The 25,734-nt window shown below is 40.3% G+C and overlaps 2 protein-coding genes across 2 annotated transcripts in view; both read right to left on the bottom strand.

Moving 5' to 3' along the window:
* Nucleotides 1-25,734, bottom strand: part of LOC100752468 (zinc finger protein 728) — a 52,110-nt gene that overhangs the window by 20,249 nt on the left and 6,127 nt on the right. Inside the window, 6 exon segments of the mRNA XM_035438796.1 lie at nt 514-609; nt 1,560-1,686; nt 7,188-7,230; nt 13,098-13,167; nt 14,142-14,268; nt 24,300-25,180. Of these exon segments, the coding sequence (XP_035294687.1) occupies nt 514-609; nt 1,560-1,686; nt 7,188-7,230; nt 13,098-13,167; nt 14,142-14,268; nt 24,300-25,180 (1,344 nt within the window).
* LOC118238404 (zinc finger protein 58-like) lies at nt 13,008-24,295 on the bottom strand. The gene is made up of 3 exons (XM_035440645.1): nt 24,041-24,295; nt 14,142-14,268; nt 13,008-13,167 (listed from the first exon to the last, which is right to left on the bottom strand). Exons 1-3 carry the CDS (start codon nt 24,224-24,226, stop codon nt 13,064-13,066), a joined length of 417 nt encoding a protein of 138 aa, XP_035296536.1. The 5' UTR covers nt 24,227-24,295; the 3' UTR covers nt 13,008-13,063.

Genomic DNA, 25,734 nt, shown 5'->3' with positions numbered 1-25,734 from the left:
CCTAGAAATTACAGCACTTACACAGTCACTGTAAAATAGCTGACCTAATTAGAGAAGAACAAAGCCTAAGAGAATCCATGCATCATCACACACTCTTCTCACAGCAAAAGATAGAAAAGGAGACCCTTAAAAACTGATTTCATTAGAACATTCTGAGGCAATGTTCATGACAAAGCCTGGCTTCCTGTTAGCCTCCCACTGTCTTTTGCTCCTCCTGTTAATGGAGTTCTTAATTAGTTTAGATAATAAAAAGACAGAGTAAGATTAGGGGAAATGCTGAGAGAACAGGGAGAAGGAACAAGCCACAGCCACACCTTACTTTCTAAGAGTCTCCGAAGAGAAAAAAGTGATTTCCTGTTTCTCCCTGCTTATACTGTTTCTGCCCAGAAACATCACTCCCTGTCTGTCTGTCCAGACGTCTATGGTTAGCTAGTGGCAAGCTACATTCTCTGACACCCAGACAGGCTTTATTTGTGCAAGAAAGTTATTACCACACCCTCCATTCCTACACACCTGTTTGCAAGGTAGATGCTGTTTGTCTCTTCATATCATTAGACCCTTGACTTTGCTCCAGAAATGTGACCAGATATGGCTTAGAGGAGGCAAGACCTGTTTATGCAAAAAGAGAACATCATTATTAGTGTGTTTTCCTGGAGTTCTCATGCCCTCTCTAGAACTATGTATAAGCAATAAGAAGATACAATAAAGGGTTGTAGAGAATTAATTCTTCATGTGTTTACTAATGGACCCAGCAGAATGCTTAGGAGGAATTTAGGATTTGCAGGTCCTGATCTTCATGTCCCTCAGTTACAAGGAAACTATTGAAAACTGAAGAGTGTGATATTCTATGTATGCTTGTATGGTTCCCACTCATGTCACTTACTTTATAACATTACCACCAATATAAAGGATACTTCTAAAAGGAAGGGGGTAAGGTTATGAACACAAGAAGAAATAAAATAATTCTAAGCTGTATGCATACTCTCCTTAATTTTCCTTAAAATTTGCTCCATGGATTCATTGTTGGTAGCATAAGCTCCCATGAGATTCTGCACAAAGATAGTTTTATGCTGACAGTTAATTAAGAAGTTTTCCTTGGAAGTTTTCCTTGCCCATGATGTAGAACATTATTTTAAGGTGTGTTACTCTAGTTTATGCTCTGGAATGTTTGTCTAATGATGCAAAGATGTGTTTGAATACATAAAATTCACCTGTGCTCAGGAGACTGAGTCAGCATTTAGCTAGGGAGGAACCAGGCTGAGAAGGGTTTTTAACTGGGAAGAGGAGAAGTAGGGGAGGGGTGGTTGAGAGACATGAGCAAGGAAAGAAGGTGAGCTACTTGCTATTCACCTCAACCTTTGAATCTTGAGTTCTTTAAAGGAACAGACATTTAGGTACGTTCCCTTCCTAGCTGTGAAAGAGTCCAGTGCCTGAGGGAACAGAATTCCCTCAGGCTTCTGCTCTTGTGTCCTAATAGCTGCTAGTAGCAGTGGAGTTGCAGTTACTGATTAGGACAGTCATGGTTTAAAAGGCAACAATTTAAAAAAAGAGCAACACACCCAGGAATTCAAGGTTGCTGTAATTCTCCAACATCACATCCCTGTACAGATCCCACTGGTCAGGGTCCAGGCATTCACGCTCCTCTGCAGAGAAATCAATGGCCACATCCTGGAATGACAGCATTTTCTGAAATAAAGAAAAAAGAATGAATGCTATACATTATGCTAAATAAAACTGCCAGTAAAAACAAAAATAACAAGAGGCATATGTGTTTCTAGATATAAATGTAAAGGTGACCCAGAGTGAGAGGAGACCTACAAGTGATTTTGATATAGGAAGGCAATATCTCTGAAATCAGTCTGATATAGTTCTGTAATGTTGTATCGAACTGAAGATTAAGGGAATTGGATGGCGGGAGGTACTAGAAACTCCTATGGGTATTATACATTTATTTATTTATTTATTTAATTTGTTTATTTTCGTTTTTTGAGACAGGGTTTCTCTGACTTTGGAGGCTGTCCTGGTACTAGCTCTTGTAGACCAGGCTGGTCTCAAACTCAGAGATCCACCCGCCTTCACCTCCCAAATGCTAGGATTAAAGGCGTCCACCACCACCACCACCACCACCACCACCACCACCACCAGGCTGGATATTATACTTTAAGATCCATAAAATGGAGAGTGAGTGTATCTACAGAAGAGTATGTTGAGGCTGGAGAGATAGCTCAATAGTAAACAGCACTGGCTGCTCTCCCAAAGGACCTGGGCTTCATTCCCAGCAGCCACATGGCTGCTCACAAATGTCTGTAACTCCACTTCCAGAGGATCAGACAGTCTCTCAGACATGGCCACTAGCAAAACAACCATACACACTACATAATTAAATAATACAACTTTGAAACAAAACATTTGTTTTGTACCAGGCTCATATAATAAGACACAGCACAGAATGTAGGTTCTCACAGTAGAGAGCCCTGCTGATGGGGAGGACGCTTCTCACCCCAATATGAATAATCAGGAATGATAAACACAATGAAGATGCAGATCTGATCCAGCAACACTGGGTGGAGCCATGGCTATTTCTCTTTTATACTGATTCTATCTCATATAGCCCTTGGTGGCCTTGAACTCCTGATCTTCCTGCACCTATTTTCTCAGATTAAAGGTGTGTGACCCCCAATTACTGGGGTTAAAGGTGTATGCGTCCACTGCCTGGCTATGGCTAACTAGTGGCTTAGGTCTTTATGCTGAACTTCAGGCAAGACTTATTTGTAAGATCACAAACAAAATATCACCAAAAATATAATAAAGAATACTAGAGCCGGGCGTTGGTGGTGCACACCTTTAATCCTAGCACTCAGGAGGCAGAGGCAGGCAGATCTCTGTGAGTTTGAGGCCAGCCTGGTTTCCAGAGCGAGTGCCAGGATAGGCTCCAAAGCTACACAGAGAAACCCTATCTCGAAAAACCAAAAAAAAAAAAAAAATACTAGAAATCAAGCATGTAAATGTATGAAAAGTGGAAGATTGAGGCTGAAAATTCCACAGTGATGGAAAACAGTAAAAATCTAACATCACATGCTAAGGCATAAGAAAGCCTCGACAAACCAAAAAGTTGGCAAAAATTACAAGAGCATGAAAAAGACACGAAAGAACACAGTCTGTCAATCAGTCAATCAAGAAACCTGTCAATGTACTAAAAAGCACCAAAGGGATTGTAAAAGATTCATTGGACACAATACAAAAAATAAAAAAAGAGAGAAACAAAAAAAGCCTGTATGTTGACACATATGTGCAATCTCAGTTTATGGAAGGGGTGGGTATAGATACAATGCATATGTGGCCAGCCTTGGAATTTTAACACTGCCTGTGCTGTATAAACTACTCCCTCATTTAAAGAACCAAACATTCTATTATTATAGACAATGAACTTAAGGAGAGTAAATGGCTTATTGATGCCCTACAACAACAACAAAACATAAGAATGATAGAATTGGCAGGGACAATCCAGGATTTGAAACTGGAATTCAATAAGGAAAAAGATTGATGAGGGTTTTAGTTGAAATGAAGATGGAATTGAAAAGCCAACAATCCAACCACAAAAGCTTACAGTTGAATGAAGAAAGCAGAACAAGGGTGTCAGGACTTAGAGATAAAGTAGCTGATATGAAATAAGTTAAGAATATGAAAATTTAAAAGGCATAGATGGGAAGAAAGCCCAGCCAGAGGCTCCAAGAAGATAATAAAAGAAATCCTCCTCCAATGAGGAAAGGACATCCCCATAAAATTACAACAAGTCCACAGAACCTGCAAGACAAGGGCAGAAACAAACTCCTCACGGCAGACTGAGAGCTACAAGTGAAAAGACAGGTGCATAGAGATCAGAGCTGATTTCTCAGTGCAAACTTTGGAACCCAGAAGGGCCTGGAGAAATGCATCCCAAGTCTTAAAAGAGCATGACAGCCAACCTAAGCTACTGCACACAGCAAAACCATCTGTCACAGCTGAAGGGCAAGGATAATATAAGAAGCATTAAAAAAGGATATACTACAAACCAAAGCTAAAGAAAATACAGGAAGCAGTATCTTAGGCTGAAAGAAGGATGTGCATAGCAAAGAGGCTGTGGAAAGAAATAAGAAGCCAACATTACTAAAACACAGGGCCACTGAGAACACAGGTCAACACATAATGACAATAAAAACGACTAATGCCCTCCATTTCCCAGGCAAAAGACAGATGCCAGGCGAATGAATCAAACAAAATCCACCTTTCTGTTGTCTGCAAGAAACATATGTAACAGATTTCTTTTATAGATACCTTTATCCATTGTAATGTCTCCCTCTTCACTTCTTGTAGCAGGGGTTCTAATTATTAATAATAAAATCTGTCAGGGGGTGAAAGCTGAAGGATCAGAAAGCAGAGCAACCAGCCAGTAAAGAGTTCTTACCTCTACCAATAATCAGGCCAAAGGGGAGATCCTGTCCTCAGAATGACCTCAGACTGCACTGCTCCTCAGACTGCAGGGAGCTTCTGTCTCCTCCTGACTTATATTCTTCTCTCCAACCAGCCCTATCACTCCTCCCTAGTACTGGGATTAAAGGCGTGTGACTTCAGAATGCTGGGATTAAAGGTGGAGCCACTAACTCTTGGCTCTGTTTCTCTTTTAGACTGGATCAAATTTGTGTAGCCCAGGGTGGCCTTGAACTAACGGAGATCCACCTGCCTCTGTCTCCTGAGTGCTAGGATTAAAGGTGTATGCTACTACTAGGAAGTGTCTATTATTTTATATATGGCAGGAAGCTCACTGAAAATTCCAGGATATGGGACAAGGTAGTTTGAAGCCCATGTTTCCTAAGTGTAGTCTTCAATGTCATGAGACACACTCCAGCTGCCAAACACTAGGTTTGACAAACACTTGGGTAATACATGCAAGAGCACATGAGATAGAGGGAGTAGCTGTGGAGGAAAATTATTGATAAGAAGCTGTGTCTGAGCCGGGTGGTGGTAGCTCATGCTTTTAGTCCTAGCACTGGGGAGGCAGAGACAGGAGGATTTCTGTGAGTTCGAGACCAGCCTGGTCTACAAGATCTAGTTCCAGGACAGCCTCTAAAACTACAGAGAAACCCTGTCTTGAAAAAATAAACAAAAAAGAAAAAAAAAGAAGAGGAAGGAGGAGGAGGAAGAGGAGGAGGAGGAGGAGGAGGAGGAGGAGGAGGAGGAGGAGGAGGAGGAGGAGGAGGAGGAGAATGGATGGATGTGAGTGAAAAATTCTTGGAGTCTGTTTCTGCAGACACTGATAGACCAGGGGGAAGTTCAGAACTGTGAAGACTAGAATTTAGCAGGTTCAGGGAGTAATGACCTTACCTTGGGCTGTTTTACCCTTCAGAAATAGTCATTCCTTGCATCACTCTGTAGTGGACCAAATAGCTTGTGACAACAGATTAAAAAAAAAAAAAACTTTTAGAATCTACTGACTTAGCAGAACATGAGCTTCCATCAATCCAAAACTTAAGTATATTATCAGGCAGGTCATGGGCTTGTAGGATAATCCCTCCATCTTGCAGTTCCTGCCTCTCTAGTGTAGGCACCAACATTTTTTAAAATTTGTCTTGATAGATTACTTCCTTTGTTCTTCAAAACTATGGAACACCATGACTGTTTCCCAGCTGGAGCATATTATTTGGCATAACCTAATCTTTGTTCCCAGGGCATGGTCTCTCAAATGGCTCCAGACTAAGCTATCCCCCTTTCCCTTTAAGACTAGACCTGCAGTTGTCTCAGGAAGAAACTTTTATATGCAAATCAAGGGGCCATGAGTGAGACACAGCCTTCCAAATTTGGTCTCTAACTCAGCCCAAAATCTTAGGCAAACCTTTCCATGACTGTTCAGGTAGCATCAGGGGACCTGAATGCCACATTCAGAGACAGAGTATGTATAAATGTGTGTAGACACTGTCGATAAAGTGAAGAGACAGAAGGAAAGGCTGTGGTGAGAGGACAATGCCCACAGCCTGCCAGATCAACAGGGCCCTTTCTCCCCTCTGCTGTGGAATAATCCTCTTACACACTATACAAAGATTTGCCATTTGAATTGGTATAAGATGCTGATTGGCCAGTAGCCACGCAGGACATATAGGTAGGATAACCAAACAAATGATGATCTGAAAGACAAGGGCAGAGTTTGAAGAGTCTGCAAGCAGACACAGAGGGAGAGGAGGTTCATGTTCCACGTTAATAAAGGTACCCCCACGTGGCAGTTGGTAAACACGGAATATGGGTTAACTTAAAATGTAAAAGCTAGTTAGTAATGAACCTGAGCTATAGAACGAGCATGCATAATTAATATACTGCCTCTGAGTTGTTTTTTTTGGGGAACTGGCTGGTGGGAGAGAAATGTCTGCCTACATCTCTCCCTTTCAGAGATATTCAAACCTCCTCTTGTCAGTCAAGAGGTACACTTACCCCATTACACCAAGTCCTTTCTCACATCTGAAAAGGAGCCCAAATTCTGACATCACAGTCTCAAAAGGAATTGATGCAGTATTACTCTCTAGTAGTTTTCACTCTGCAGTGTGAAGCACGCAATTGTGTGGATTCTGCAAAGACAGCTTCATACTAACTACAAGATTATTCTGTGTCATATGGGAGTGTAGTGTGGTGATTCTGGTTACAGGAGTCTATGTAATGTTCCTACTCCAGCGGAGGCATCCATAAATCTAACAATTAATTCCAAAGAAAAAGAAATTAAAATCCTATACAGCAACTGCCCTCACAGTTTCCTAGAAACCAGGAGGAACTTCTGTGAGCTTCCTATAGTATGGGAGGGTCTAGGTGTCCTATGAAGTGTAGGTGGGTCCACTCTTCCTAGAAGTCCTGAGAAATCTGACTACAGCCATGTGAGCCAGGGTCACTAGGAAGTGTATGCTTCCTCAGCCAAGCAGGAAAGTCAGCTCCCTTCAGCTCCTAGGTCACCAGAAGCTCAGGTGGACTCGGACACCCACAGCACGTGACTTTGGCATGTCCCCCTCTGTCCTGTCAAACCTGTACCCAGGTGCAGTGGCCCAGCACAGCTGCACCTCCAGGTCAGCTTCTTCTGCCTCCCACCCAGCCCAAGTCAGCTCCCTCCACGCCGGACCCGCCACCTTGAAAGTCCCTCAGATCTGCAGGACGGCGCTGCCCCCTGCACCAACCTCCACATTAGAGATCCAAGCCCAGCGCTGAGCAGGACACGCGCTGGAGAGAAGCTAAGTTTGAAGACTGACTGCGAAAAAACAGCATCCAAAGTCCCTTCTTGTGACGTCATCGCACGCTGGACTACATTTCCCACAAGGCAGCGCGAAGGATTTCCGGGAACCCACAATTGGTGCTCTGTACAGTGCTTGGATCCCTGTCCAACTGTGCAGAGGTGAGGTTGGAAGGAAACAGACTTCAGCACCGGAACAGATATAGGGGATTCGGGCTGTTTCAGCCCTGTGATCTCACCACCGGATGTTAGCCTGTGAGGCGAGCATTTCACAGTAATGTTTACCATGGTTCCTAGGTATTTCCATTAAAAGGTTCTGATGCTGAAGCTCAGGTGCCCTTATTATGGAATCTTAATTACAGCGTGAAAACTCAGGCGTTTAAACCATAAGACAAGGCTAACAATGACAATTTATAGATGCGTTACATCTAAACACAATATCGAGGCTGCACAGTGAGCTAGCTCAGGGTAAAGCACTTGGCTATAATGAAGGCGGATTTAGTTTAATACCCAGTAATAAAAATAGCCTTGTCCTCCTGTGTTGACACCCAGTGTAAGTCATGCATGGATCAGACTCCACAGCTGGAATGGGGTTCATATGAATGTTGGAATCCACACAGTGAAGGGTTGTGTAATATTTTGTATTCAGACAAATAGTTTGCCTGGAGATCAGACACCAGAGCCAGCCACTATTTAATCCTAGGGGCCAGGCAGTGGTGGCTCACACCTTTAATCCCAGAACATGGATCATGCCTTTGATCCCAGCACACCGGCCCGGGGTTGGGGGGGGGGGAAGACTAAAGGTGGTGGAGACAGGATGTGCCCCCACAACTCCTTTCAGTCTGATCATTCGTAGAGACAGGGTCCTCCCCATTCGTTCCCAGGATTGGTAGAGGTAAGAGATTTCTAGTGGCTGCTGCTCTGCTTCTCGGATCTTTCGGCTTTTACCCTCAGTATCTGACTCTGGGTTTTTCTTGTTAAGACTAATATTAGGATCATGCTTCGGGAGGGAGGGGGCAGCGAGATGTTTACAATCCCTGAACAAAGTGAAAACTACTTATCTCTGAAGTCTCTTGTAATGAATTTACAGAATCCACATAAGGAACTTTCTGTAAATTATTTTTACACACTTTCAATGACTTATCTGTGTAGTAAGTTCAGTATTTTAGTCACTGCTAGCACAACCACCTCACACACTTCTCCCTGGCTTTTCACGGCTCAGGCAGGTAGTCAGTCAGCACCAGGTGTTCTCTGAGCACAGCTCTCCTCCTCTGCACCTCCCCCAGGAGGAGTGCACAGCTCCTGCATTGTAGGGATTCCCTCGGCCTTACCTTTGACATTCTTTATTGAATTTCCCCTCTCGTCGGATCCTGACCTGTTCATATCTGATACTGTCTCGAACATCAACTCTATCTGCCTTGACCTTCCCTCAGTTATACTAAGGAGAACACAGTGATGATTCCTGCTTGAATACAAAGGTATCAGAAATGTGTTCTTAGGACCATTGACTGTGCTCACTTAGTGCAGAAGGGGCATTGAGATAATGGAGGATTGAGAGTGCCCTGTGTCAAAAATTTTTTTTCTTTCACAAAACATTAGTTTTTTTTGGGGGGGGGTATGATTTTTTTTTATTTTTAAAACAATCTTTTCTCATTTTACATACCAATCCCAGTTCTCACTCCCTCCCCTCCTCCTGCTCTCCCCACCTTCCCCTACCACACCCCATTCACTCCTTAGAGAGGGTAAGGTTTCCCATGTGGAGTCAAGGAAGTCTGGCACATCTCTTTGAGGCAGGACCAAGGCCCTCTCCCCTATATCTAGGCTGAGGAAGGCATCCCTCAAAAGAGAAAAGGCTCCAAAAAAACGAGTTCAAGCACTAGGGATAAATCTTGGTCCTACTGCTGGTGACCTCACAGTCTACCCAAGCCACACAACTGTCACCCACATTCAGTGGGCCCAATTCAGTCCCAGGAAGGTTCCCCAGCTGTCACTGAGCTCCCACTTGATCAGATCAGCTGATTCCATGGTTATCCCTAAAATGGTCTTGACATTTTTGCTCATATTATCGCTCCTCCCTCTCTTCAACTGGACTCTGGCACCTCAGCCCAGTGCTTAGCTGTGGATCTCCACATCTGCCTCCACCAGTTGTTGGATGAAGGTTCTGTGATGATATTTCAGGTAGTCATCAATCTGATTACAGTGGAAGGCCAGTTCAGGTACCCTATCCGCTAATGCTTAGGGTCTTAGTTGCAGTCATCTTTGTAGATTCCTGGGAATTTCCCTAGTGCCTCATTTCTCACTAGACCCATAAGGACTCCATCAATCAGAGTACTTCTTTCCTTGCTCTCCCTCTCTGTCTTTCCCCCATCTCCACCATCCTGTTCCTTCATGTTCTCCCCACTCCCTTCTTCCTCTCCTTTTCTGCCCCCCTCACTATGCTCCCAATTTTCTCAGGAGATCTTGTCTCTTTCCCTTTCCCAGAGGGACCAATGTATGTCTCTCTTGGGGTTCTTCTTATTACCTAGCTTCGATAAGGTCATGGACCATAGGCTGGTTAACCTTTGCTTTCTATCTAGCATCCACTTATGAGTGAACACATACTGTGTTTATCTTTCTGGGTCTGGGTTACCTCACTCGGAATTTTTTTTCTAGTTCCATCCATTTGCCTGCAAATTTCATGATGTCACTGTTTTTTTTTAACACTGAGTAGTACTCCACTGTGTAAATGTGCCACATTTTCTGTATCTATTCTTCAGTTGAGGGGCATCTAGGTTGCTTCCAGGTTCTGTCTATTACAAATAATGCTGCTCTGAACACAGTTGGGTAATGTCTTTGTGGTGTGAGAGTGCATGCATCTTTTGGGTATATGCCCAAGAGTGGTATTGCTGGATCTTGAGGTAGATTGACTCCCAATTTTCTAAGAAACCGCCATATTGGTTTCCAAAGTGAAGAAAAACTGAGCAAAATTCTTTATATTTATGTTTATTGTAAAACCAGAAACATTTACTCATACTTGCATTCTTCAACATAAATAATAAGCTATATTGAAATATCTAAAGTTCTATTCAGTAGGCCCCAATTTAAAAATCCATGATAGGTACAAATTATGTAACTTGCAGGTGCAGTTGAAAGCTTGACAACATAGAACATAGATAGAATCAAAGGAATATTAGTCGAAGTCAAACATGTAAGGAAGGCACATCAAGAATTAAGACATAAAATGGGAATCAGTCTACCTCAAGATCCAGCCATTCCTCTCTTGGGCATATACCCAAATAATGCACATCCATACAACAAGGTCATATGTTCAACCATGTTCATAGCAGCATTGTTTGTAATAGCCAGAACCTGGAAGCAATCTAGATGCCCCTCAACTGAAGAATGGATAGAGAAAATGTGGTACATTTATACAATGGAGTACTACTCAGCAGAAAAAAGCAACGGAATCCTGAAAATCGAAGGCAAATGGATGGAACTAGAAGAAACCATCCTGAGTGAGGTAACCCAGTCATAAAAAGACAAACATGGTATATACTCACTCATATATAAATTTTAGACATAGAGCAAAGGATTACCAGCCTACAGTCCTCTTCACCAAAGAAACTAGGAAACAAGAAGGACTCTAAGGGAAAAATGCATGGACCCCTGGGAATGGGAAGGGGCAGGATCTCCTGAGCTAATTGGGAGCACGAGGGTAGGGGAGAGGGAGCTGCCAGAATAAGAGGAGAAGAGGAGGGGAGAGGAAGAAATCGAGGAGCAGAAATGTTGAGTTGGGGGAAGAGCAGAGGAGAGCAGAATGAGAGATACCATATCAGAGGGAACCATTATAGGTCTGAGGAGAGATCTGGCACTAGGGAGATTTCCAGAGATCTACAAGGATGACACGAACTGACAGTCTAGGCAATGGTGGAGAGGATAGTCTAAATGCCCTTCCCCTATGATGAGACTGATGACTACTTTTTATGCCATCCTAGAGCCCTCATCCAGTGGCTGATGGAAGTAGAGGCAGACACCCACAGCTATACACTGAACTGAACTCTGGAACCTAGTTGCAGAGAGGGAGGAATGAAGATCAAAGGAGTTGGTACCAGGCTGGTGAAACCCACAGAAACAGCTGGCCTGAACAAGGGGGAGCACATTGACCCCAGACTGCTGTCTGGGAGGCCAGCATGGGGCTGATCCAGACCCCTGAACATGGATGTCAATCAGGAGGCCTCTGCACTCTAGGGGTCCCCTGGTAGTGGATTAGTATTTTTCCCTGGTGTAAGAAGGGACTTTGAGAGCCCATCCCATGTCTCAGCCTGGATACATGGGGGAAGGCCTAGGCCTGGCTCAGGATGATGTGGTGGAATTTGGGGAGCTCCCGTCGAAGGCTCTATCCAGCCTGGGGAGTGGAGGGTGGATGGGGTGGGGGGCAAGTGGGAGGTTGAGGAGGGTTGGGGGGAGGGGATGGAGAGGGAGGAGGAATTGACATGTGAAGCAAGCTTGTTCCTAATTTGAACTAATAAAAAAAAATTACAAAAAGGACATAAGACTATTACGGTATCATAAATAAGCTGGTTAAAGAAATATAGAAATTTTATGAGTAGATGATCACAAAGTATGAAAATAGTCAATGTTGGAGGACACACATTTTCAGAATATATATATATATATATATATATATATATATATATATATATATATATTCTCCTAACTACAGACTTCTAGTTTTGGAAGGAATGAAATGAAAATTAAGCTGCATAACCACAAAACTGTCCATAACAATATTAAACAATATATTTCATGGATTGAAGACAGTAGGATCTATGCTCACTTAATAAATAAATATCCACTGATTAACTTATGAAAAAGAAATTATTATCACCTAGAAATTACAGAACTGAGGCAGTCACTGTAAACATAGCTGACATAATGGGAGAACAAAGCCTAAGAGAATCCATGCATCATCACACCCTCTTTTCACAGCAAAAGATAGAAAAGGAGACCCTTAAAAACTGATTTCAGAGGCCGGGCATTGGTGGTGCATGCCTTTAATCCCAGCACTCAGGAGGCAGAGGCAGGCAGATCTCTGTGAGTTCGAGACCAACCTCGTCTACAAGAGCTAGTTCCAGGATAGCTTCCAAAGCCACAGAGAAACCTTGTCTCAAAAAAAACAAAAGCAAAAAAAAAAAAAAAAAACCCAAAAAACTGATTTCAGGGCTGGAGAGATGGCTCAGCGGTTAAGAGCACTAACTGTGCTTCCAGAGGTTCTGAGTTCAATTCCCGGCAACCACATGGTGGCTCACAACCACCTTGAATGAAATCTGGTGCCCTATGCTGGCAAGCAGGCAGAAGACTGTATACATAACAAATAAAATCTTAAAAAAAAACTGATTTCATCAGAACATTGTGAGTCAATGTTCATGACAAAGCCTGGTTTCCTGATGGATCTCAGGCCTCCCACTCTGTCCTTCCCCCCCTCCATTTCTTTCTTTCTTTTTTTTGAAGTATACATTTCATTTATTTATTAGATAGCTATTTGTTATGAAATTTTGATTATCTTCTTTTTTTAATCATTTTTATTTGAATTAGAAACAACATTGAATTATATGACAATCCCAGTTCCCTTCTCTTTCCCCTCCTCCCCTTCCACCCCCCCAACTAAAACCCTACCTATCACATATCCTTTCTTCTAATCTACACCTGACTCAACCTTTCTGCTCCCTCATGACCTCTGCATCCTTTCTCTCCTTCCCTTCTCATTCTCGTAACTCCCTCCCCCCTCTTCCCATGCTCTCAATTTGCTCAGGGGATCGTGACCCTTTCCACCCCCGTCCATTTCTACACACCTGTTTGCATGGCAGCTGATGCTTGCCTCTTCTTATCTGAAGGCCCGTGACTGTGCTCCAGAAATGTGACTGGGTATGGCTTAGAGGAAGCAAGACCTGTTAATGGGAAAAGAGAACACCACTATTAGTGTGATCTCCTGGAGACCTCATGTCCTCTCTAGGACTGTGTGTGTATAAGTAATGAGAAGAGACAATCAAGAATTGTAGAGGATTAGTTCTTCAGGTGTTTCTGGAGGACACAGCAGATGCTTATGAATTTAGGATTTGCAGGTCCTGACCTTCATGTCCCTCAGTTACAAAGATACTATTAAAAACTGAAGAGTGTGACATTCTTTTTAACATGTATGCTTCCCACTCACCCCACTTACTTTATAACATTACCACCAATATAAAGGATACTTGTGAAAAGGAAGGGGGAGCTATGAACACAGGAAGAAACAACATCATTCTAAGGTGTATGAATACTCTCCTTAATTTTCCTTAAAATTTACCCCATGAATTTCATTGTTGGAAGCACTAGCTCCCATGAGATACTTTACAGTTTGATGCTGAGAGTTAATTAAGAGTTCACCATGGAAGTCCTCCTCACCCATGATGTAGAATATTATTATAAAGTGTGTTACTTTTGTTTATGGTCAGGAATGTTTGTTTAATGATGTAAGGATGTGTTAGAATACAATAAAATTCACCTGTGTCAGGAGGCTGAGTTAGCAATTATCTGACAGGAAGTTGGATGGGCGTAGCCAGGTGAAGAAGGGTTTTAAGTAGGGGTGAAGAGAAGAAGGGGGTCTTTTTGAGTGAAATGAGGAGAGGAGATGAGCTTCTTGCTCTTCAGTCTCTCTGAGGAGCAGAATTCCACCTCAACCTTTGAATCTTGAGTTCTTTAGAGGGACAGACATTTAGATAAATTCCCTTCCTAGTTTTGAAAGACTCAGTGCCTAAGGGAACAGAATTCCCCCAGGCTGCTGCTCTTGTGTCCTAACAGCTGCTGGTAGTGGAGGAGTTGCACTTCCTGATTAGAACAGCCTTGGTTTAAAAGGCAGCAACAATTTTAAAACAGAGCAACAAACCCAGGAACATGAGGTGGCTGTAATTCTCCAATATCACATCCCTGTACAGATTCCACTGATCCAAGCACAGGCATTCACGCTCCTCTGCAGAGAAATCAATGGCCACATCCCTGAATGACAGCATTTCCTGAAATATAGAAAAAAGAATGAAGTCAATACATTATACTAATTAAAACTGACAATAAAAACATAAATATCAAGAGGCATATGTGTTTCTGGACATAATTGTAAAAGTGATGCAGAGTGAGAGGAGACCCACAAGTGCTTCTGATATAAAAGAGCAATATCCCTGAAATAAGTATGATGTGGTTCCATAATGTTGTACAGAACTCATGATTAAGGAAACTGAATGGCAGAAGGTCTCAGAAACTCCCATGGATATTACACATTTAAGATCCATAAAATGGAAAGCGAGTGTATCTACAGAAGAGTATGTTGGGGCTGGAGAGATGGCTCAGTAGTAAACAGCACTGGCTGCTCTCCCAAAGGACCTGAGCTTCATTCCCAGCAGCCACATGACTGCTCACAACTGTCTGTAACTCCACTTCCAGAGGATCAGACATGGACACTAGCAAAACAACCATGCACACTACATAATTAATTAATACAATTTTGAAACAAAACATGCGTTTTGTCCCATGCTCATATAAGACACCACACAGAATGTACGTTCTCACAGTAGAGAGCCATGGCAATGGGGGGGACGCTTCTCACCCCAATCACAAGTGATAAACACAATGAAGATGCAGATCTGATCCAGCAATTTTGGGCTGAGGCCTGGCTTCCTGAGCATGTACAGTGTGATGCAAATGACAGTGCAACAGAGGACATGATTGTCAGCCACCAAGGGGCACAACAATAAATGAAGCGCTTGTAGACAAATTGGAATAACAAGTATTTTAACAAATACATGGTTAGGAAATTTAGCAATAAGTTTAATCATTGTGGGGACTTAACACTGACCCAAGACTCTCAGAGGCCCTGGTGAAAGGACAAAGAGAATGACACAAAAAGTACAGCTTACAGAAAGCGTTAGAGGAACCAAAAATGTTAAGCATGCAGAATTGTCTTCAAGTGAAGGAAATGACCCATGTCTGTTGACTAGGAAGCTGGAGTGGATGTTGTCTAACAACCTGGTGATCTTCTGCTAGTCTCTGGATCCCACTGCACCTGACTCTCACCCCACCCCACCTCAAATCCTGAGCATTGTCCAGGCGCTCATTCTGAGCTTTGTCTCCCATCCTTATGAAAGCAGTCCCATGAAAAGTGCATCCTCAGTCTATAATACCCGTGCTTATGCTTATTACAAATCTGTCCTTCTCCTGGCCTCACCCTAAACTCCCTTTGTGAATGAGAACTCATTCTTAGGGTAAAGGGCACAGGTGCCTCACCAAAGAGGTGTTCATTGCAACAAACTTTCAATGTAGCCATATCTAAAACTTTGTTGTGATACTTTTCAAATGGAAATGTCTTCCCAAAGTTTAACTGTACTTAAATATGTAAGAAAAATAATCTGCTGTTCAAACTCAAGAAATTTTTCACTCAGTGCTGGCTAAAGTGGTACTCATGGAGTTTCATTCTTAACTTCATGTGGAATTCAGTCCTAGGAATGGCTAAGGAAGTTTTCTTATAGAGATTGGCTTTAATACTTTTATAAAAGGAAAATAAGTCTAAATTTTATATACAAATTCCACAACTCCACAGAAAATATTCTACCCATTCCTGGGTTGTACAGCTCAACTGTCTAAAGTTGCTATTATCAATGAACTTGCAGTAAATATTTTCCAACCATTGAATATATTGACTACCCTCATGTATAAATTAGCACATGAAGCATAGAAATATCTCTTTTCTCTATTAATTCTTAATCTCAGGATTAATAAAGTCATTGGGTATGGTAAAAAAATAACAAAAAGTAGCTTAAAGTGTGTTAAGAATAGGCTGATAATTAAATGTATAAACAAGTAATTTTAATTTACTATAGTATACTACACATATGACAACTCTTGTTTAGAAAAATATGTCTACTACATAAAACTGTAAAACTATAGATGTTTTTAAATAGCCGCCCCTGGCTTTCCTCCACCTTGGCTGGTGACCTTATCAAGACATAAACAGCCAGGTGGCTAGCAGCCATCTTTATGAAGATTAAAAAACACAAGCCATGCAACTTCACCTTCATCCGGATTTAGATCACCACTTGGTGTAAACCAACTCAGGCAGCACCTATAAAATTTCTTAGTTCTACTATGCCCTTTAGGTATTTTTGTATCTTCTTTGTAGACTAAGCAGACAACAGCAGCTCTCCACGGTATTGTAGATTAGGATGGATTTTTATATGACATTAATTTCCTAAGGTTATAATGGTATACTTAAGCTTACAAAAACCTGTTTTATATATATATATCCACTTATGTCTTTGCTAACCATATGCTTAACCACTTACTTTTGTTAATACTAGGCTTCTAAAATTTTTAAAGTAGAAAACAACAAATGTTTGATGAATGATGTATAAATTCCTAAAGTCTATTCAGGTTAGCAGAATTGGTCTTAAAGGTATATGTCTAGCATCTTTGACTTTACAACTATATTTTTAGGTTAAAGTTTGACTTTAATGCTAACGGGGATAAAACTATAAAATCCCAATTTTCTAAAAGCTACTAACTTTTGTACATTGTGAAAGATAACTAAGCCATAGAAGTTAATGGTTAGTCACCTTACAAATGATTCAATTCTTCAGTGTGCTCTCAACTATGGTTGTAGTCAAGCTCAGCACAAACCTAATTCATTTACAAGAACAGGCTTTAATCTTCTATACATGTTTTCATATGGAGAAGTAAGTAGGTACAAATAAAGTATGTTTAAAATCAGGTATACTTAATAGATGGTCCTCAAAATCCTTAGAGATAAATTGAATATGTTTTTTAGAATATGAAAATGAGTGACACAGAGGCCATCTGCATTATTCCTGCTCTAATTTATCCTTCTCAGATCTCTGGTTTTGATGGAAAAGTGTAGCTTTTTCAGTTGAACAGCAACATTAACAAAATTTGAACTTTGTCTTTAATTACTAAAATGTATTTTAATTTATATTTTTATAAGCACAAAAATTTAAAATAAAAATGTAATCAGATTTGAGATGGATTTAAAAAATTAAAGGAATCAAGTAGAATTTTAAAAAATAAAATTATTTCTTCTGGGCAGTATGATGGCTAAAAAATGCAAAGAAATTGCATATTTTTCAAATTTCTTAGAGGTCAAAAGGTTAAACTGAAATTACAAGTATTAAAAGGTAAATTATCTTAAAACTTTAACCTACAATTATTTTTGGTACAGCCTTGGAATCTGTCCCACAAGACTGAAGAATGTAGGAAAAACTAAAGCTTCCAAGCTGGATTTCCCTCTATGGAATTGTTATGTATTGACACTGATCACATTTTCGTATCATTTACAGCTGGATATATACTTTAATGTTGACTTGAAAAGCAGCAATTATTTTTTGTTTCAGAGTTTTCTATGGTTATTTCATAGCATCTTTTAAGTATCCTGTTACCTAATAGGGAAGTCTTCCTGAGCTCAAAATTGAAATTGTCCTGAATTTTAAAGATTCCTAATCTGAAGTTAATAAAGCTTTAGATATAAACTTTTAAAATTAAATGACAACTGTTAATTTAATAGACTTTGCTTGTTTTTTAGTTTAGTGCTTGCTAAACTGTCTTATAAATGATCAGACACTGGCAAGGGGGGTGATTAAAGGAAGCTCACAAAAATCTATCCTCTATTAAAGGAATTATTTTCTATAGTTTGAAGGCATTATACTTTATTCCAAGCTTCTCATGCACAACTAGTAATGAACAGACATCAGCTTGACATCTGAAACTATGTCTGACCTTCTCTGCTGTCAGTTTTGCAGAGATCTGTGATAAAATTCACTAGAGGCACATACAGCGCCACTCACTGACTAGTCAGCTACAGAACACAGCACCAAACGCAGCACAGAGCTTGGGAGCTCCAGTAAAGTAACCATTATATCATACCTGGAACTTGACTTTGTCAAAGAACACTGTGCATGTTCTTCCTAGGACTCTCAGTATAACCAAATACTAATAATGGTCTTGCTTATTCTGGCAAATAATTTGAGGAATACTAATATTAATCATGTTACTAAAATCTCTTACAACTCACAGGGCAATGCTCTTATGAAACACCATCAAACATTTAATTGGCAAATTAAAAACTTAAAGGGAGGAAGAGGGCTACACTCACCTATATCCCCACACAGTGTTATATTCAATTATGCTACCTTTAAATTTTAAAAATATGTACGTTAAAGAAAAATTCTTTTCTTCCTCCCTTAAAGCATTTCCCCTAAAGGGGATACAACCTGATCCATGCTGGTACATTCTGCAAATCAATGTATGCTAATACTCCTTTCATAAAATTGTTTCTAATCTCTGACATTAAATGTGGAATATATTCCAAAACTCAGAATAATAGTGATATTGAAACACAAAAATGACTGTTACTATAATGGAAGACGGCAGAAAAGTATAAAATCATTTAAAGTACAGCTTTTTTTAATGAGCAATTTCCTATTAATCAAAGCCAAACTATGAAATAAACACGACATTTATCAGCAGTGGAATAGTTTTTATTAACCTCTTCACTAACCTCCAGGCATCTCTACTTTCTCCAGCACAATCCAACACTGCCAATATGGAAGGGACCAATACGGAATGAAGCCATCCAGGAGGAAAAAGGAACTCATACTCACAAGTCAATCCTGCTCAGACATAACCCTGAATGCAAGTAGACTTACCCAACCCAATAAGTGACAGATTAATGCACCAAATTCAAAAGAAATGCAGCCAGGAAAGAGATAAATAGAGCTAAATGGCAACACATCAGACTGTTGAGAACTGACCTGATCAACTCAGGCTTTCAGTAGGGGCCTGACAAATGGAAAAGGCCCTGGCCTTCTCATAGCCAGATAGAAGCTTGGGAGAGCCAGTAATGGCTCAGAGCCAGAGCATGGGGACCTTTTCCCCTGAGGACTTGGTGTATAGAGAAGGAACACAGCTCCTTCTCCAAGACCACAAATATGCTTGGAAACGCTTGCGGCCATGACCTTGGGGGAGCTGTGGCTTCAGATCCTGAGAACCCAAAGCTTCCCACAGGCTTGTGGTTATTAGTCTTAAGACTGCTGTGTGCTCCATCTGTAATATCCTTGAGATACATTGTGTTCCCTTTGGGCAACATTGCTTGATTACCTTCTTGCTGACTCTGTCCTTCTGTATGATCCAGCCCAGTCATCCCCCTGGAAAGACTATATAAAATACCATAATTTTTAATAAGCTTGCTAGGAATAAGGTATAGCTTGTGCAAGACCCCCTGACTCCATACTTTGTTATCTTTGTTACGGAGTTTGTGTCCCCTGGGAAAAGACCATAGACTTGATCTAGATTATACTATTAGTTAAACTTACTAAAGCTGCTAGCAGGACAACACTTTCTGAGGCAAACTCTCTGAGGGGAGGGGAGGAAAAATCCACAAGAAGACCTTGAGTATCTGCACAAGTAGTCAAAGTGCTGTCCTGCTCTGCCAAGGTAGTGGGTAGTCAAAGTGACCTCAAAACTGTCCTTGAATGTCGGCACAAGCAGGTTACAGAAGCCAAAAAGCAGTCAGTCATATCACAACACACGAGTAGTCATGACTGTACATTTGTTGTGGGGGATTACTGGGAACTTAACTTCCAGAGACAAACATCTAGAGGGCACCTGCCTAGCATAAAATGGAGTTTCTTTAGCCAACCCAATCTTGTCTATATTTATTCCTCTATTTTCTGATCTCCTGGTTCTCTCTCTCAAGACCTCATCCGTATAGAAAGATCTGTTGGACCAGGTCATCAAAACATAAAGCAGATGAAGCTACAAAATCCTGAATGAGCCATCCTAACTGATAGAGGAGACTACAAACAAAAACTGATCAGAAGAAATGAAGAGATCCACTACACATACATGAAAATGGACATAACTATATAACTAAGGCAAATGTTTCTCATCATCAGGTTTTCTATTCTGCCTAGATAACATTACAAGACATAGAAGATCAAACAGTTTAAAGAAAATGAAAACGGGCAATTTCTATATTGCATTTTCACTTCTAGAGAGGTCATCCAAACAATGTTCAAAGGGCCCTCCAAGGTACTGACTGGGTTTAAAAGAAAACTACAGAACATTACACACAACAGATAAGGAATGCACATTCTGCTCACTGGCATAAGACGTATTCTCTAAAATGGACCACATTTCATGCCACAAACCAAGCCACAGTAAATTGAAAAAAAAAATCTTGTGCATCCTATCAGAACACATTGTAGTAAAACTACAAAGGAATAAGAAGACTAACCTAAGAAAAGGCACAAATAATTGGTGACTGAATGAACAGTGAGTAGCACTGAAGGATTAGAAAGTCTGTGGAATGGCTATACTGAGATGTTCTTAAGTGAAATAGCAAAAGGGTGTCAAATGGGGGGGGGGAGTAAGATGCAATTCCAAGGTGGAAAAGAAGCCAAACAGAAATACAGATGACAATAAGAAACAATGAGCAATAAAAATGATAAAAGTCAGGGCAGAATTCATGAGTTAGAGACTGAAGAATGACATACAGAATTAACCAAAGGGTGGTCTTCACTGAAGCTCACATGATTGTATCCATCCACTCACCAAGCAAATCAGAACAAAGAGATGATCGTAGGAAACTCTGAAACCTATGTTTCAAAAACATCAGAAATGTTTAGAAGAAATAGATACATTTATAAATATTTATGGCACACTGAAAATAAAACCAGAAATATAAATACCCTAAACAGACCCATAACACTAAGGAGATTGAAACAGTAATTAAAACTTTCAAGGAAAGGTTAGTATCAGCACTTTTCAAACCCTTCCACAAAATAGAAAAAGATACACACTACCAAACTTATTCTAAGGAGCCACTGTAATCCTAAAATCAAGAGTGCACATGTACATGTGTACACACACACACACACACACACACACACACACACACACACACACACACACCCAGACAATAGCCCTAATTAATATAGATTTTTCTTTAAAAGAAAATTATAGTTAAAATTTGACCTTATGTCTGGCTTCATCCCCGTTATGGGAGGTTGGCTTAACATATGCAAATCAACATATAATACTGCACAAAATAGACAAAAAAAATGACAAAATAGTCTTCTGTAGAAAAGTCATTTGACAAACTTCCAAAAAGTTATGGATGGCAAAACTATAGGTAACCTTCAGTAAATAGAAAAATGTGAAAACTCTGTCATGAGACAAGGGTTCCTAATATCAATACTTTTTCAATACTATACTCAAATTCTTAACTAAAGAGGAAAATAGATAAGCAAAGGGAAAAATTAGAAAGGAAGAAATTCAAGTATGCCAGTTCACAGATGACACAAATGTACACTAAAAAATACCTCCTTGTAGCCTCTACCAAAATGTTTTAAATATGAAGGTGCTGGCTAGTTTTTCATCATCTGGACACAAGCTAGAGTCCTTTTGGAAGAGGGAACCTCAACTGAGAAAATGGCCCCACCAGACTGGCCGGGTGGACAAGTCTGTGATACATTTTCTTGACTGATGGTTGATATTGAGGTCCAGCTCATTGTGGGTGGTGCCATAACTGGTCTGGAGGTCCTGGGTGCTATAAGAAAGCAGGACGAACAAGCCATGGGGAAGTGAGCCAGTAAGTGGCACATAGTCACCACAGTCTTTAAAAGTAGTTGTTGTTTTGTTTTGTTGTTGCTGCTGTTTTAAGGAAATCTGTCTGGGAATGATTACAACCAAAGAGATGAAGGGTTTCTATAAGCAATATTTGAAAATATCAAAAAGCATCACTTTGAGGAAGACATTATGAGACAGACATTACATGTTCTGGGATTTGCAAAGCCCATTTTGTAAAAATACGTAGAATAATAAAACCAATCCACACATCCAATGACAAAGAACTAGAAAAATACACAACTTATATGTGAACAAAATGACCACACATAAGCAATTTATTAAGAAAGAACAGTCAAATGTATCCCATCACTTAACCTCCAAGTATACTACATAGCCATGGTGATAAGGACTTCAAGGCACTCATACAAAACAACCATGTAAACAATGGAAGAACCACCAAGACAGAAAACACTGAGGTAAAGGGCACAAAATATTTCTAAAAATATGTACCAGAATAGACAGCCTCTTCAACAAATACTGTTGGCAAAATTAGATATGAAATCAGATGCTACTTTGCTTATTTTACACAAAATGAAAGATAATTAGTTTAACACTGAAGTGCAAATATTATCATAGTAACTAATAGCACAGACATGTACACATTCAAACTACACATGGCACATTTTTTTCTTTTTCTGCAAAAACGCAGGAAAAAAGTGACATTCGTTATACATAAAGTTGTATGGATACTATATCTGTGACTGTGTGTGCATGGCTGTGCGTGCAAACAGAAAACAGTTTATAAAGAGAATAGAGTGATGAGGGCCCAGAAGGGAAAGGGGGGTAGGAAGAAAACACTATGGTGCATACATGTCAGATATTGAATGGACACTTTTATTATTTTTATTAGTAACTTTTCCAATTGCTGTGATAAAGTACATGAGCAAATTTAAAGAGAGTTTAATTTGGCTCATGGCAGAAGGCTACACCTGCCACTGTGGTGGCTTGAATAAGAATGGACCCATAGGCTCATGGAAAGGTTTGGTTCTCAGATGGTGTATTGTTTAGAAAAGATTATGAGATGCGGTCTTGTTGGTGGAGGAGTGCCATATGTATATGGTTTCTTAGCAAAATAAATTCTTGTGATATATGAAGAATAAACAGTTTCTCTTATCACTTGAATTTTCAGGGTTTCTCTACATATAAATTTAAAATGCAGGCGATTAGAATCACTGGAGTCACTGTTCAATAGCTATCCAATAACTTTGCCTCACAAAGTTCCTTTCTAGTATCAGTTATTAGGTGTTTAATCAAGCACAATTTTTAAAAAATCGTCATATTCTTTATGTGAATAGGGCTTTTTCTCCGATGGGAATGCTCTAGTGTCCAGTGAAGGTTAAACAAACCAAAAGGCTGTGTACAGAGTCTGCTGACGACTAAAATAGAAGGAAGAGTGCAAAGCCTTCCACATTCATTGCTCTCTTACTTTCATTTCTTCTCCCATGGCAAATGCTGTGATCACAAACAACTTAGAGGGAGAGGCTTGTTTCAGCTTAGAGGTTACAGGGAAGTCAGAACAGAAACTAGAGCAGAAACCATGGAGCAGCTATTCTCAACCTGGAGGGTCAAAAGATTTTCTACAGGAGTTGCCCGAGGCCACCTGCATATCAGATAGTAGTAGGAAAATTACAGTTATGAAGTAACAATGCAATAATTTTATGGAACTGTATTAAAAACGAGGAACTGTTTTAAAGGGTCACAGTTTTAGGAAGGTTGAAAACCATTGCCACAGAGGAAAACTACTTACTTGCTCAGTCATAGTTATGTAATCCCAGAATTCTTATATTGCCTTGAAAATTTGCCCTGGATTGGTGTTCCTTACCTTTTGACAGACTAATGTACAATCAAGAAAATGCCCACAAAGATATGCCTATAGGCAAATCCGATCGAGTCAAATTCCTAGTTGAGAGTCCCTCCGTTAACGGAAGGCTGTATGAAGTTGACACTTGAAGCCAACAAGGGCATCCACATCTGCAGTTTCTCCCCTATGTCAATTCTTTGGTGTCGATTAAAGACCTGAAGTATTATTCAAGGCTTTGGCACAGTGTTTGTACATGGAGAGTGTCTCTGAAATATAACGTCTCTGGGGATACTTACAGTGTGAAGAACAGGTAAAGAACTTGCCACATTGTTTTTGTAGATTTCCTCATCAGAATGGATTTCCCCATGCTTACACAGACACGAGGAATAGCTAAACCCTGGTCCTTTCCTGCACACGTGTAGGGTTTCTCTCAGGTGTGAATTGTGTGAGGTCAAGCAACAACTGAGTGACATATAAAACATGTGCAACAACCTTCACATTTTCAGGCTAGCTGTCTGAACACTTTTGTGAGCTTTAAGTTATAAGGAGCCTTTACAAGCTCTTTCGGCATCTTTCACATTCAGACGGTTTTCCCTCGAGACGAATTTTCCGGAGGTTAGAGAATGTCGTTTGAATAGTGAAGCACTCACCGCATTCTTCACAGGTGTACTGCTTGGTTCTCTTATGGGTCCTTGCATGCTGAGAAACGTCGGAAGGACTGGGAAAGGCTTTGCCACACTCCTCACACTCGTAGGGTCTCTCTTCAGAATGAATTCTTTGATGTCTTCTAAGATCTGAAGAATAGTAAAACATTTTGCCACATTCTTTGCATGTGTAGGATTTCTGTCCGGTGTGAGCTTTCTTGTGTCGACTAAGGTGGTGACTCCTACTATAGGCTTTGCCACATTTTTCACAGGTATAACGCTTCTCTCCAGTATGAACAACTTTGTGTCTGCTAAGGGCCGAAAGATTACTGAAGGGTTTTTTACATTCTCCACACTTGTAAGGTTTCTCTCCAGTATGAACTCTTTGGTGTTTTGTAAAATCTGCAGGACTGGAAAACTTTTTGCCACATACTTCACACTCATATGGTTTCTGGCCAGTATGAATTTTCTGGTGGTTAGTGAGTGTGGAAGGCATAGAAAAGGCCTTGCCACATACGTCACACTTGTAGGGCTTCTCTCCAGTGTGAATATTATGGTGGTTACTAAGTGTGGAAAGCATAGAAAAGGCCTTGCCACATATGTCACACTTGTAAGGCTTCTCTCCAGTGTGAATTTTCTGGTGGTTATTAAGTATGGAGGGCAAAGAAAAGGCCTTGCCACAGATGTCACACTTATAGGGTTTTTCTCCGGTGTGAATTCTCAGATGATGAGTAAGAATTGAGTTCTTAGCGAAGGCTTTGCCACATTCTTTACATTTATAGGGTTTCTTTCCTGGTGAGTAAAAGGAAATGGAGAAAAGCTTAGAAATATTTGTCATATTTATAATGCTTATCTTTAACATGGAAGCTTTAACTCATTTTCATGATAAATACGAAATTATAATATGGATAACATCTATATCTACTGCACCTATATTTAGAAAATACAATAGGTGGAAATCATTTAAACTTCAATTGAAAGAAAAATACAACAAAACAGGATATAGAAATAATGGAACATAATTCAAATTTAATAGCTACAGAGGTTGTAACATGGGTAGTAATTAAAACTCTTCAGGTATTATGCTAACAGAAAGAAATCCATTAAACAATCAGAGAAGCCATATGAGTGTATGCATATGAAATGATGATGATGCCAAACAGGATGGACACGGAAAAAGACAAAGTTTTATACTAAGTATGAAGTTTTAGTTGTAGAAGGTAGAAAACAGGCTGCCTAACAAGAGGACTGTTTATAACACCATTAAATAATATCTCTCATCACTGCAAGTTAGTAGACTTTATAATTTAATGACAAAAGCATAAATATCAGAAAAATAATATTAG

Source organism: Cricetulus griseus, chromosome 2 (assembly GCF_003668045.3).
Source record: "Cricetulus griseus strain 17A/GY chromosome 2, alternate assembly CriGri-PICRH-1.0, whole genome shotgun sequence".
In the NCBI taxonomy this organism is placed as follows: domain Eukaryota; kingdom Metazoa; phylum Chordata; class Mammalia; order Rodentia; family Cricetidae; genus Cricetulus; species Cricetulus griseus.
The sequence above is the reverse complement of the archived record's forward strand: the minus strand, read 5'-3'. Positions and strand labels throughout refer to the sequence as shown.